The sequence below is a fragment of the Geospiza fortis genome, unplaced genomic scaffold, assembly GCF_000277835.1.
Source record: "Geospiza fortis unplaced genomic scaffold, GeoFor_1.0 scaffold40, whole genome shotgun sequence".
Classification (NCBI taxonomy): domain Eukaryota; kingdom Metazoa; phylum Chordata; class Aves; order Passeriformes; family Thraupidae; genus Geospiza; species Geospiza fortis.
In genome coordinates this window covers 11,750,298-11,765,972 of record NW_005054297.1, presented here as the reverse complement: position 1 = coordinate 11,765,972, position 15,675 = coordinate 11,750,298, and the positions used below count along the sequence as shown (strand labels likewise).

Sequence of the window (15,675 nt, the reverse complement as noted above, 5' to 3'; positions counted from 1 at the left end):
GGGAAAAGCTTTGGAAATACACTTTTGTTTACAAACAGGAAAAGGCTGACAGTAAGATGATGCCTGCTGCTGCTTTTGTGGGTTTGATTCATGGCTTGAGTTTTTCTATATGGGTGATGTGTAAATGCCTCTATTAACACTTACACTCTCCACCATCATAAAACAAAATGTTGGTAAATATTTATATATATATATTTTGTAAATAAGGGCCTGCTTCTTTCTTTTGGCATCAGAATGCATTTGTGTTTGCACAAACTATTCTAAATAGTGTTCAATGTTTTTATCTCTATCTTCTCCAACTCTTGTTTATTCAGTTTCACTGTGTCTTGTGTTTTTCCCAATTTTGTTTTTTTTTTGGTTTTTTTTTGAATCACACAACATAGAGCTGATAAAGCAGATGATGAGGATGATGAAGATCTAATGGTGAATAAAACATGGGTCCTTGCACCAAAGATTCATGGTGGTGATGTAACTCACATACTGGACTCCTTACTTCAAGGATATGACAATAAGCTTCGGCCAGATATTGGGGGTAAGCTCATAAAATGGTTCAGTGTAATAGAAAATGTGAACTAGAGATGGTGTGCATTTTGTCAAAGATGGCAAAACTATGCTTGTTGCAATATTTAAAACTCAATATAGCAAGCTAAATGTAAGAATAATAAAATACAGTAATTTTCTGGAACTAGTAAAAAAATGTTCTATACAAGATAAGACCTCATGTTCTATTTATAATTTTTTTCTTATGAAAGGTATTGGTTTTGGGGGACAGTGAGCAATCTGTAATAAATCACTAAAAGGCAATTGTAATTTGCTTTGTTTAACAAAGATCTTCTGTCAGAAGGAATTGTAGATATAAACCAGCCATGGCCATTTCAAAAATTGATCTTAAGTCTTTAGAACTTCATTAGAGAATTATCCCTAGACATTTTATTCTTACTGTAGGAAATTCATTGTGTCTATTTTGAGCAAATATAACTCAACTCAATTGTCTTCTTCCCTTAGGTAAGATTTTGAAAAAAATTTCAAGAGTCTAAAAATATAACTTAGGACCCATTTTTAAGTGGAATATAGGAAGAGAAACTGCATTGCTATAGATCAAAATTTGCAGCTATACGAAGGCAATTTTGTCTTTCAATAGTCAACAAAGCATCAATTTGTATATAACTATTAAGCATAAATATTTGGAAGAATCTTGTTTTGAAAACATGTAGTACATGAAACCTTGCCAGCTACTTGCATGCAGGATCAAATAAGAAAAACAATATATTTTCTCTGAGTTTGTTTCCTGAAATGTGAAGGAAGAGGTGGAGGACATAAGTATTTGTGATGTACCTGGCATTCCCTATCAAAGGAATGCCATGTAAGTCTGTAAGCTGTTTATATATTAAACAGCACAACAATCTAGACCTGTTTCATTTATGTAGGGGAAGAAAAAGACACGATCTCAAATTATGCATCTTCCTTTGAAAGCTTCTGACAAATTGTTTTCTTTCCCAAACTTCTTAGTTCTGTTTTATTGGTGACTGCTATCTTAGAGATGTTGAAAGGCAATAATTCTCTCCCTGTCATAATATAATCACATACGAATCTCATGAAGTTTGGTTTAAGTCTTTTCCTTCATGTTAATTTAATTGAATTACTAAAAACATTTAGACAACACGAAAAGTCCTCCAGCATGTTTTTCCTTAAATTCTCAATGTGTGACAAATGTATAGCTCACTGTTGGTTTTTTCCCCGTTTGATGCAATGGGCAGAAAAGTGATTGTGAAGAAATAAACTGTCTCTTCTAGGATTCCTTCTGATGATTAGCTTGTAGGTGGGGATGAAAGAAAAGAGAATTTTCTTTCTCTTCTCTCCCCATAAAACTTACAAGTAAATGGAACAAATACAGAGGAGGAATTTATTCTGACATGTCAAATGCATTTAGATGGGCATGGAAGAATTTTGATGTAATTCTTACCTTTATTTTTATGGTTATGTTCTGAGTCTTGATAGGACAAGAACTGTCTTTTTGTGAGTAACTTGGTGTACAGCTTTTTGGATTCAAAATATCAGTTCCCAAAAGAAGACACTTAGTTCTAGATTCTCTCTCATAAATGTACCTCTTCTCGAAAGTTCTGTACCAATATGACATTGGTATCTGGGGCCTGCATCCATCCACTACACTAGAATAAAAAGTTCATTAATAATCAGCCAGAGTAATGAAAAAAGGAAACATTTGGGAATATTCACTTTGTTTTGAAGAAATGTTAAGCATGATTCTGCCATGAGGAAGAAATTTTGGACAACATAAGATGAAATTTCTGACTTCAGGTGAAAGCACTGCATTCTGTCCAGTTGTTTGGGAACTGCAGCAGATATTTGGCAGACAGAAAAACAAAATCAGGCTATAGTTTATTCATCTTAATCTGCTTCAAATATGTGGATAAAATCTGGTGTCAGATTCGTTCCTTCAGAGTGTATGTCAGTTCTTGTACAACAAGGTTATTGAACTGGAATTTTCATTCTCCTTCAAAACATTAGAATCCCACAGAACATTCTTATGATTGAATTACAAAGCTCATTTACAACAGCAACATTTTTTGTTTTGAACTTGGACTTCTTGGGTTTGAATCTCAGAGCAGAATTTAGTTTTCTTCCTGATGTTGACTCAGAATTTCAGCATCTCACAGTGAGATACAAGTTTCATTGTTAAACATGCAGTTAGTTGAGGGACATGCTAAAAGAGAGCCAACTGAAAATTGGAAATTTGGAGGCAATACTGAAATTTAATAGGGGAAAACCACTCTGTCATTTTCTGTTTGTCTCATTCAAATATCCATGAGGTGTAGTAATTGCTTAACTTTTACCCTTTGCTATGTTTAGTAATCTTACTAGCCTTTAACTCAATTTATGTAGTAGTCTTGAGTTGTTTGGAGCATAAATGTTCTATTATTCTTCTACTCAGTATGAAGTAATAGTAGTTATCTGATAAAGTCTCCTATCTGTGGTATAAATATGTGTAATTACAGACACAACCTTGGAGTGTTGATATACTAATAAAGCAGTATTATCTCACTGTAACATTATCTTCTAGGTGCATGATTTTATAACCATACTGTTTCAGCTCTAGTCCTGCATCAAAGTCACTATTATTTTTGAACTTTCCTTTTTAAAGGAAAGAATTCTGTCTTCTCATTTTTCACCCCTCTCATCCTAGGGGCACTGATCTATTAATATTATCCTATCAATGTACAGATAATTTTTTGCAGCAGTGATATGTGTATGTGCGAAATACAACTGCACTATCTGAAAATTTAATTAAAAATAGGAAACAGTCATCACATATCTACAACTTTAGTGAGTGTTTTCATTAACAGTTTGAGACAACTCATCATTGATGGAAATCTTAAGAATGGTGGGAATTTAAGGATAATTGCTCATGGATGTAGAAAAATTTGATACCTAGAGAAATGTGGATAGTTGTTATTGCCCCATAAGCAGAACATGGGTAAATAATTACATCTCTCAAGTGCACTAATATGAATAGCCATGTTCTAAGAGATATAAAGAATACATGGAAAATACAGGGCTTTCAAACAGAAGTGCTAATTCTCAAAAAATAAATGTATTAGAAGGTATTCTGTTGAACAGGTGCTCCTAGTGTAGCAGCGATGAAAGTAGACAGAAAAGTAATAAACTCAAAATGATGCCTAAAGATTTTTAGATTTTTATATATTTTTCATATATTTGTAACTTTGCAGACTGTTAATGCATAGTTATAACTTCTAGTACTTTTCCTGACTTCTCCTATTTTTTAACAAACTCTTACTAATACATTCTTGGAATTCTATTTATTAGTCTAGCAAGGACACTTTGTTTTGCACCATACATTCTAGATACAATAATGTGGAGGATTAAAAGATTGGGGGGCTCCAATGGAGCAGGACCTGGGGCAAATTACCTAGCCAACTGTTCTTCTAATTGGACAATATTTTTTAGATATACTAGTTAAATAACTTTTTAAAAATTTTAGAAATACTGTAGCACGTGTACATACGCCATATTGTGCCACCATGAATGCTTTCCATTTCCATTTCCATTTCCATTTCCATTGCTTTTACATTCTCATTTTAACACTGTTTGGAAAGGTTTTGAGTTTTATTCCAGGCAGCAATACAAGTAGGAAAATACCAAGGCAAGTTTGAGAGAGATGTATTTTGAGTTTAAGAAGATTTTCCAAGAATTGAAGAAAATCAAAATACAAGGGCAAAATGTAGAAACACATATTCAGGGAATGTTGAAGGTATTGGACGTGTGCACTGCATAGAAAATCATGGAAATAATAAAAGTGGTGGGGTAGGAGTATCTGCAAAAGATGGATTTCTTTTAAAAAGAAGTGTAAAAAGTTTGGAGAGGAGAGCTCTGCCTTCATCAAAGTAATTTTGAAAAAATTCTTCAGAGGTTGACCTGGAAGCCTGCTGTAGACACTTGAGGCTAAATTTTCAATGTAAGTAGCCATGTAAGTAATAATCATAGATAGGTGATTGTTAGAATTGTATTATTCCATTAAAAGCTATTACAAGTTGAAGGACTCTGTTATTTCTGAATATGGTAGTCACCAAATTTATTGCTGAATAACTGCTTTATCACTACAGGGAATGCTTCTTTAGGCAAGTAATGAGGAGTTATAGAAAGCATGCTCAAAGAAAATAAGCCTGGATGAAGTTAAAGTGGTCTTAGTTAAAAAGCATAAGAAGTATTAATTAAAAGCAAAGGTGATGTGACTTAGACCTTCATTAGAAAATGAGGGAATTGTGGTAAACTATGGGGTTAGTGAATTTAGGTGGACTACCATGCTCTAGGTTAATGTATTGAAGTAATAGATTGGAGGAATGAAAATAGCAGAATTAAGGAATAAAAGGTGCAATGTTCTAGACTTTTACAATAATGATAATTATTTGTGTCAGGAGATAGATGTTTATAGAATGAGAATAGCTGATAAGAATAGCTCTTAAGTGTAGCAAGAAGAGATATATCAAATATTAAAAGCTGAAAATTGAGCCTACAAAAATATAGGCTAAAAACCAGGCACTTTAAATATCAGGGGCAATTACTAAAATAATTTGTCAATGATTGAGATAGATTTTTATTGCTATGATTTTTCTTATCAGGAATAAACATTTTTCAAAATTTTTAAACCCAGAAGAAGTTTAGTCTAGTGAAAAAAAAAGTCAAAGCAGGAAATCAAAGTGAGTATATCTCTCTAGACTGGGCTTACCAAACAGGTTCCCTGGCTGCTGTAGCTACGTTAGAAGCTGACCTTATGGTCAGCTGCTCCTTAGTGCTCTTCTCTGTCTGTCTCCCCCTTCCTCTTGAATATGCACTCTCACCTTCTTGCTTTACTCTAGCCTGCATCATACTGTCTTTCAGTTTAAATATTTAAAGTGTTCAAGCCCTTTCTCCCCTTGTTTAGAACACTGCTGCTCTGCACTTCATGCAGGATGTGTTGAATAGCCTTCTTCCTACTTGTGTTTTCAGGGCTGATACCAAGTTCTAAACTAAAATAGGAAGCAGTCGGGGTCAGAAAATCTTCTTAATTTGTTCTTCTCAAAGTATCAAGAAGGTATTTTCCTCCAGCATTTGTCATTTTTATGAACTGTTATCACTTCTAGTTCAAGAACACAAGAAGTATTAATTAATCCTTCTATTTCAGAAGTACATTTCTCTGTACCATACAGAAGAACTAAGGTAACAAAATAAGCTTCTTGCAGTTCTCGAGTTGAGTTTCTCTCTCTGGATCATTTATGTCAATTAAAATAATTTCAACAGAGACAGATTTTTAAACTGTTCTCTGGCTCTTAATACTTCTTACAATCTTACTCAGAGCAGTATGGAAAAGACAAAATTAACTGAGTGGCTCACTACAGGAAAGCCCTTGTGGCAGATGAAGTACTGCATGATGTAAGTTGGAATTTCTTAAAATTGACACAGCCCCCATTAAAAATTGTGTCACTGACAGAGCTTGAAACTTAGTTGTTAATAAACATCCCAGTGGCTGGTATATCTATAGTGTGGTCTCATAGGAAATTTTTGATCAAGAATAATGATATTTTGAATTATTTTAGCTATTCATTTTTGTAGTAAAGCTGGCAGATGACACAAAGACTGTTGGAAAGGGGGAGGCTGCATCTGCAGAGTATTTAGCTCCTTCAGTATAACTGGAATTGAGAGGGGAAAAAAAGGAGATGGAGGTGAAAGAATCCTATGAGTTGTATTTCAATGAAGTATTCAACATTACTTGAGGAATAAGGCAAGATACACTTTGATCCACCTCCTTGTGTTCTGGTCTAGCAGTGGAGCTGCTGTTATAAAAATAAATAAGATTACAAATTAAAGGAAGAGGACATCCCTTTGCAGAATGTGATATATGTCAAAAGGATTATGTTATACATATGACTATATACACACATAGTAGACTTTTTTCTTACTCTGATATTTCAGTCTGTGTGTATGGCTTCTTGTGTTGTCTCCCTTCCTTTCTGAGCTCTGCAGAAATTGGAAACATTTGCAGCTCAGAATCAAAGAATAACAGAATTACAGAATATTTTGAGTTGGAAGGGACCCATAAGTATCATTGCAGGAAGTACTTGTTTTTTCCCCCAGGAATAAATTGGTTTCCAGAATCTGTTTAAACTTTCTCTGAAGCATGCTGGGGACAGTATGGTGATCAAGTGACTCTGTACTCTGTGGTCATACAGAAAATCCTTTGTGCAGCCTCACTAGTGTGTCTTTCTGTCAGGCTTATGTTCACACCATTAACCAGATTTGGAATCAGGGCAAATTTCCTCCCAAGTGAGCTTAGCAGGGAAAAAGTATCTTGGGATATTTAGGAAATGCATCTTGCCTGTCATTGGCAAGGATGTCACTGCTACAGTCTTGCTTTGTATATCTGTTAAAAGTTTTCAGAAATTAGGTTTGTTGTTAAACCCTTGGCTTTTGCTGTATAAAAAAGTTAAATCTGATGACTGAGGGTCCCTCTCCTGTGAAACCAAAATGCCTTTTTGTTTGTACATTCTCACTTTTTTTATCTGCAGCTTGAAAGAGATGCTTATTTTATTGTGCCATACCATAAAAGAACTAGCAGAGCTCTATTATTATTATTCCTCTTCATTCCATTGGGTACAAGGACATATATTCTCTTGTGTCCACATTCTGGTACTCCAGAAGATGCTTGATAAAATGATGAAATTAAAATGCATCCTCTCCTCTTTCATTTGTGCCCTTTTTTGTGTATAAACCAGCTAGGAGGAAAAAAATGAACTGTGAGAACTTCCTGTATTCCAGGTGTGCCTTTTATGGACGCTCTTAGACTTTGCATCCTTCTGAAAATGCACAGAGTAGAGAGCATATTCTGTGATGGAATACATTTTTAAAAGTTTTTGGTTTTTTGTCTGCACAGTGAGAGTATTTTCCCTGTTTTTAAAGAAAAATAAGTTTCGTAATGTTTACCTTTTAAATAACTTTAATTGATGAGCTTTCAATTTGGTCTTTTAGCCAGTGTAATAATTAAGCTGATGAAAGAGCATTAATAATCCCTAAGTGTGCTGTAGCATTATGACTTGAAGAAACCTGTAGTGAAAAGTTATTTTTTATCTGTTATATATTCTCAGTAGAAATTGATAGAAGGCACTTCATATTGATTCCTTGCAGCTGATAAACACATTTGTCCCAGACCCCATGGCTTGTTGTATGAAAAAAATGTTCCAAACTTGTTTTCTTTTTAGGACTGTATTTTTATGTCGGAAGAGAGTTTTGGGTTTTTTTTGTTTTATTTGTTTTTCCTTTCTCTGCCTTTTTTATCTATCTTATATTGATCAAAAAGCAGAGGTGGAGATTGCATTATGAAGTAAAAAGTTCAAGTTGATATTTCTAAAAAGTCATATGAAATAAGACAGCCAAATCATATATGATCCTTCACAAAATGAACAAACCAGAATTTTTTGTTCTGAATCTAATAAAAGAATACCAGATGCACTGTTTTTAGTTAAATAAATTGAATTGCGCTAACAATGCACAGAGTTAATGAAATATGTAATTATTATGGTTACTATTTTGTTTAGTGAGAACTACGGTGATTGAAACAGATGTCTATGTTAACAGCATCGGTCCAGTTGACCCAATCAATATGGTAAGTTCTGATTATTGACACAAAAAATCATCTGCATGTTGCTATGGGTTAATATTATGAAATAATTCTAATCTCATTCAAATTTTTCTTTATTTCTTACTATGTATTCTTATGATCTTGGATACTATTATAGTTATTGCAGAGATACATTTAGTCCCTCTGTTTGAAATTGTTGTAATTTTAAAAATAGTTTTTCTTTTAGAAAAGTGAGATCACAGAGAGTCCATTGTATCAGGTCCTTGTTTTAGTTTGTGTCGAACATTTCCACAATATTTTTGTATATCTGGCTTATCTCTGGCCTGGTTTGATTTCCTGGAGCTACTCTTCAGAAAAAGAACAATTGATGCAGTATTTGACCAGAACTATTTTCAGTGAAGTGATCTATTGTTTGTTTGGTTTTTCTTCAAATTCATAGAAATCATAATTTGAATTAACTCTTTTGTCCTTCTTTTTCCATTTAGTCTTCTGTGTCCTTTTCAGTGTGTGTATGTATACATGACTGGTTTCCTAGAAGTTAAGAAGTACATCTCACCTAGTTTGTGGTACACCTATTGAGATCTGACCTATCTGTTCAGTACCAACAGTGAAGTAACAGCACTTATGAGGAAGTTGGGGTGTGGGATTGTCTTAGTTCTCTTAGATTGTGTGTTGTATGAAATGGGGGAGGCTTTAGAAAGGCCTTTTGGCATGACTTCTGCCCAGGACTAAGAAAGGGCCTTGGCTTCAGGTGATTTTGGGTTTACCTCCTTTACTTCCTCCCTACAGAATTGCTGACAGTATTGAATTTGCATGACAGAGAAAAGTTTTGTTCAGAGGCTGGAACATGCCAGTGCAGAGGGCTTCTGAGAATTTCCTGAGAGTGCAGTAATTCTCAATTATTATTAAGGATCTTGTGGTTTAGACATATGTCATCATGTGGGGTGGAGAACAGAAACTTTCAGTGATAAGAAGCCAAGCAAGAAAATCCAGTGGTACTTGGATGCTGTGGGAAAAGATGCAGGTCTGTGGCAAAGGATACTCATTCTAGCATGATGGTCTAACCAGCTTAGGGTTGGCGTTGCCTGGGGCTGTGGCAGGGAAGTCCATGTCTCAGGCCAGGACTGTATGTAATGATCTGTGACAGAGCATAAGAGTGACCGAGTGGGGGACATTTTCCAGCTTCCAGGTCTGGTGTAAGTGGTGTCTTTGTTTTGTCTGTCTCCCTTCTGCAGTTTTTCTCTTTTGCTCCTCTCTGTCTAATCCTCTTCTGAATGAACTTACTGTGGAAGCAAACTGTGAATATGTGTAAGGAGGATCTAGCAGGTGGTAGAGACTTCTTTTTCCAGTAACCTGTGCAAACTCTTCAGCCTGTGGCCAGCAGGTATTGCACACACTGGGACTGAACATGAGCTATGCTTACAGCTTCAGTTTTCTGGTTTTAGAGAGCCAGCACATGGCTGGCTTTGTAGAATAACCCTGCCCCTTCTCCCATGCCATCCTCTTGTCTCTGCAGCCACTGAACAGTCTTGCAGCTATGGTTCAGCTATCAACCATGACCTCTTGTGTGCCCACAGCTCTTCCCACTGCTTAATCAGCCCAGGGCCTGGGAGTATCAGCCATGGAACTATGGCATGTCGGCTGTTTAGGGGCCTTGCCATGTCTGCTAGAGCTGGGCTAGACCTGGGTGGTGATGTCCTTGCATGCTGCTAGTAAAATCCAGCCATGCTAGCTTACAGTGCAAGGTGAGGATTGGCATCCTACTGAAAAGGTAGGTTACTTCACTAGAGAGTGGGATCCTAATAGTTAATAATGGATTTTTCTCTCCAACCTTCTGATTTCTCTTTAAAGAAAAAAAAAAATGAAACACATCATCAAAGGGTAATAAGGTAAATGTTACTAAGACATAGAACTTTAAAAACTATTCGATGCTTTTTAAAAATGGACAGAAAGTACTTAGCAATTTAAATTACAGTCTGAAACTACTGTGGCGCTTGTAAAAGGGCAATTGCTTTCACTGGGTTTGCACTTCAAGAATATGGCTTGTATGAGCACCTAACCTCAGTACAGAGATCAAATCTTTGTAAAAATAAGTAAAACCATATACTTGAAAAGAATTTGATTAAGGTTTCCCCCAAAAACGTTTTTATTCTGGGAAACAACAGTCTCAGCAAAATAAATAATAACAAATTTTACCCTGTAAGCTCCTTTTATGGGAACTGTTGATTTCATTAGGAAGGCACTTTCCCTGGAGTCAGTATTCTTTGAGATTTTTAACTAATAATCCAAAATTTATTTCCATTTCTAGGGCTGTCCTTAGCCCCTAATTTGATCACTTAAATAATACATTTTCTGTGATTTCCAATCCCCATTGGATTACCCATTTGCCAGATACATTAATTCACTCTGTCAGATGATGTCCTTTAACTATCAAGTTTGGACACCATATGGCATGACATAGAGCCTGTTTTTTCTGACAGTGATGCTGAAACAGCATATCTGGGAGTATGTTTGTCTAGAAGCTTTAGAGAACATGTATGAGTACTGAACATATATGAATACTATGAGAACAAAGAGATTTGTTTTTTTAATTGTTGATTTTCCTGTTGCTATTTGATAAACTTCCACTTTTATAATTGAGGTCTACACATAACATTCATTAGAGTTTGTTTTTGAAGGCTGCTGTATTTTGGTTTTACTATTTAGCAAGATCTACACAACATTTTAGATTCTATAGTCACCCCATGATTAAGATGCATTTTCCTAGAACTTGTGATCTCTTCAGGCATCTGCATCCTGAGTAAACACTTTAAACAAGTGTCTGGATCACTAGAGTATTTAGGCTTCTAATGCTAAGTCTAAAGATTTTTTAATCTGTCTTTTAGAGCTAGTCTGTGCTATGTATTGTGCAACAACCATGTAAAATGCAGCCAAGTGCCATGACATGGCACATTCAAGACTACCAGGGCATCGAGCCCAGCCAACGTGGACTTGTGAAAGTAAGGTCCAGATTGACCAACCAAATCTTCTCCTACGACAAAGTGACCAGCTTAGTAGATGAGGGGAAGGCTGTATTCTATCCAGACTTCGGTAAAATATTTGACACCATCTCCCACACCACCTTCCTGGGAAAACTGGCGGCTTCCTGAATGAAAGGAAGATCATGAAGGATGAACTTTGGACCATACATGAGAATTTATGACATTTCCTAAAGGTTGTGTGGATTCAGTGTGCAAGAAATGGAAATTCTTGAAAAGTCAAGTATATACACTTTATGCAAATTGGTTTAATTCTCTTTCAAATGGCAGGAATTCTGTGATCAATTTGTTCATAAGACAGGACAAAAGTACCAATGGGTCTTTGAATATTACCTGTTTTTTATTGTACTGTATCTTCTTTGAAAGAAGTTAGAATTGTATTATTTTTCCCAGTGTACATTTTTATTTCAGTTAGGGTAGATGATCGATTCCAATCATTGTGGTGCCTGTCAGCACTGCAAGTGATCATGGTTAATTGGCTTACTCAGATGTCTGTTTGAGATTGATGGATGCTATTCATGTACAGCAGCTGAGTAAATATTTTTTTCAGTAGCCTTCAACACTGTGGGCTTTTTTTATGGAATATACTTAAAAGTCAAACCAAATATTTCTGCCAGCATTTCTTGTGTTACTATCTCTAGAAATTGAGTAATACTTCACAAGTACAATTTAATGATTGTTCTCTCTTTTTTTATTCCCTAAAAAGATTAGCTTTAATTGATTAATCTGGTTCTTGCAGTTTGATTACTGTAATTGGAAAATACCTCTAAGATTTTCTTGTTCAGGGAGAATTGGCCAAATACATGCAGCATTCTGCTCATACTGGGACAGCATAGCAGTTCCTTTTCAGCAGCTGGTCCCAATTCCTGTGATCAATTTGAGGGGAATAGTGAGGGGTGAGGGAAAATGCAGTTACTGTACAATTAATGTACTGAACAGTTACTGTACAGAAAATACAGTTACAGTACTGTACTGTACTCACAAGTGTTGCTGTAGCCTTCTGAAACCAAAGCAGAGACCAGACATCTTTTCAGTCCTGACTTTAAACAGCATTCAGTATTTTTCCTGTTTTTAGCTGCAGTATACCAATTGTCCCTTAATAAGTGTGAAGCCAGGAGAGGTACTGAAGGTTCCACACAAGTCACTAGGAAAATCCATGCTCTTTGCTGTCAAATATGGCCTTCTGTGTGCCATGTAATAGCATTGCTATGTAAGGCTGCAGTCTTTTTGTGCTGTGGTTTGTTCTTAAATCTTAGATTAGTTCATGCTTTAGGAAATACTGGTTTCATACTGTACCACTGCGTCACTTAAGCCACAGCTGGCATGGTGGCAGTAATGATAATAAACAATATAGTAGTAGTAGTAGTACTAATACTACAACTACTGTTTATTTTTACTTCACTCCCCTGATTTCAGTAGAGTGTGCCAGCATAGTGTTTGGAAATCCTGTTTGTTTCTTCTCAGATTCATAGCATTCATAGCCAGACCAATAACCAAACTGCCTCTGAAGTACCTGAGCTTTCAGACATAAGTGCTCTGTAGTTGCATAGGGCTAATCTGTGATTCTGTAACTTGTTAAAGAAATGGCAGGGATGCTGAGCTGTGGACTTGGATAGGGCCAGACAGCAATTCTGAAAAAGCTTCCTTTTTACCGGTGGTCATTCTGTCAGTGTGTTGTGATAGTCTCTTAGTTTCTTGTGTTTGTAACACTTGATCTGTTTAAGTATTGATGTGAATGTATTTCTTAAAGCTTTTCCTTTGTTGCTTTTGCACAGTATGTCTTCCACGGTCACCTTTTCGTCTCCTGTGCTCAGTTTCTTCTTAGAAGTTTCATGCACAAATTTAGACACCTTTTTTTGTCAATAGCCTGTTATTCTGTGTCTCCTTTTGTCCTAAGGAATCTAAATTCTGTCCTGTGTCACTCATATGTGTTCACAGTTGTTTTGTTAACTCAATATAGCTGAATTACAGCTTTAAAGCTTACAACTTTTCACCTCTTGTTCACTCTCAGTTGCTGTGAATAATTGTTAATTTATGCCATTGAGGACTGGAATCTAAAAATTTTCTATGTGATGAGTCTTAGAACCAGGAGTAGTCTCAATTTTAGTCTTGCAAATTCTGACTACAAAGGGATTTTATATTTATTTATTTTTTAACCCATTACATACAAACTCTTGTCCAAATCCCCATTGTTACGCTACATATTTCTGTAACCTTTCCAGTTGCAGATTGGCTCCACTCATAGCATCTAGAGCTGTCCTACAGGTAGAATTTTCCAACTTTCCACTTTTTCTATGGACTTATCTCTTGTTCAGGTTCTTCTTTTGTCTTCTCTTTCATTTGATTTCACACATAAACTGTTCCCTTTCACTTTCAAGGCAGTTCAAAACCTGTCCTCAGCGATTTTTAGTTGGGTTTTTTTTTCCTCAAGAGGCCATTTCCTGCCTCAGATCTTGATAGTTTCTGCTCCCATACTTTCAACTTTTTATATCAATTTCTCCCAAGCTGCCCTTTATGCTTGAAAGAAACTTCCTATAAATGTCTGCAAAGCAACTTCCTTGTTTCTCATTTTGTTTCTGTTTAAACTTACTTTTCCTTTTGCTCGTTTCCCATTTTTCCCCCTCTGTGAAGGTTACAAAATATCACAAAGAATTAAGCTCATGTTGTGCTAAAGTTGCTATCTGTAATTATGCCCCCATTGGCTTTCCAAATCTTGCCTTTTATGTTAAATTCAGGCCATCAGCTCCTTGCAGGGGTTATGTATCCTGTATAAGCAATATTGAGTGCATAGTTCAGTTATGATCTGAGATGATCTAAACCAAGAGTAATGTTAGTGTAAGTATTACACATCACTTCATTGAGAAGGCAAAGGTATTGACTAGTGTTAAAGCTAACCCAAACAGCACTTCACTCTTTCTTTTCACCCCAAGGCTGCACAGACTGCTTGTCTGCTCGGATGTATATTTGATCTTCCTGTGCCCTAATATCTTCTCCAAATACTTTGTCTTCTTCAGCTGTGTTGTGTTCCTTGTGTCTGCAGTTAAGACAAGATCCATTTAATTTTTTGTCTGTACCCCTTTTCTCTGTGTCAGCTGTAAGACAAATATTTTGAAGAGCATTACACACCTATTCTTTAATTCCTTATCTGTCTGTCTATACGGACATACATCGTGCTGCATTCCAGTTGTGTGAATAATTCTGCTGGCCTAGATTTGAGCTGGGTTTTGGAGAAGAGAGGCAGAGGGTGTGCTTTGATTGTTGCAGTAGCTTGTAGCAGCTTGTTGTGATAGGGGCTGACCTCAGCAGTGGCTCTTATCACAGGGGTTTTCGTGGCCGCTTCCGCGGCTGTGCACCAGCGAGAGCTGCTGTAATTCACTGGCCCCTACTAGGGCTGCTGTAGCATCTCTGCTGACACTACAGAACCTCCTTCTCTCTAAAGGCAGGCAGATACAGCTGGATGTTTCTCCTCGCAGCATGTGCTACAGGAAGTTCACTTTGCTGGCAGGGGAATGGTCTGGAAGCTTTGTCCTGCAGCAGCACCTCCAAACTGTTTACCAAGAAAGTAACCCTACCCCTGGAGAGAGTGTTGCCTTGCTCCCTTGGCAGCAGGGCCTACTGCACTGACCAAGTAGCTATTTAGAAATGGAATATGCTTTTGCTGATAAGTGAATGCAGCTTCACTGCCTGTTGACCACGGCTACCATTTTATTCTGGTTTTGCCCGATTTTAAATTTCACTGAGTCTTTTACACCTGGGTGCTTATTTAGACCACCATGGAGAATGCACATTTAAAACATTTTTTCTTGGGCTGTATTGAAGTGTGTCATTCACAAGCATACAGTAAATGCTGATTGAGATGTTGCCTTTTTGAATAACAGTGGTGTCTCAAGTGTAGAGTTTTATCCCCACAACAGGTTATGTTCTTGAGAACAGTAAGACTAGTAAGGAAGTAGAGGCTCCTTTTAGGAAGTTCTTGATGGCTGTACATGCTCTTATATGTTATTTATCTTGTATAGTGTAGCAGATGATTGGTGTTTGAAGGCAATTTCTGCCCCATCAACCAGAAAACCAAATAGGTATACTGTATTTCATGTGCGATCATGTATTTTACAGGAGTTGCAGAGTAGAAACCAAGCCACAGATAATTCTGTTTGCCATCAATGTTGGGATTTTTAACCATGGCAGGAAAACCATGTACATTAAAGACCAAACAGTAAGTGTGCGATTAGTCTTGCTTTGAAAACAGTTTCACCATGCTGAATGGTGAAGTATTCCCTTTGCTTATAAAAGAAAACTACAAAACTGTGTATGCTTGAGTAATGTAAGGCTTTGCTGTTAAAGTTGCCTGTGAGTCCAGTTTTGGCTAGAGTGCCTCTAATTACAGCAAGGTAAATGCAGCTGCTTACTTTAGAAAGTACAGTCAGTGGAGCAGGTAAATCACTATTGACAACCTCTAAGGCAAATCCTTAATCCACCTATTCATGTGGT

At 36.4% G+C, this 15,675-nt stretch overlaps 1 protein-coding gene across 1 annotated transcript in view; it reads left to right on the top strand.

Annotated features, from left to right (window-relative positions):
• Window positions 1-15,675, top strand: part of GABRG1 (gamma-aminobutyric acid type A receptor gamma1 subunit) — a 38,478-nt gene that overhangs the window by 3,546 nt on the left and 19,257 nt on the right. The window contains exons 2-3 of the mRNA XM_031066195.1: window positions 384-532; window positions 8,106-8,173. Of these exons, the coding sequence (XP_030922055.1) occupies window positions 421-532; window positions 8,106-8,173 (180 nt within the window). The 5' untranslated portion in view covers window positions 384-420. The remainder of the gene's footprint in view (window positions 1-383; window positions 533-8,105; window positions 8,174-15,675) is intronic.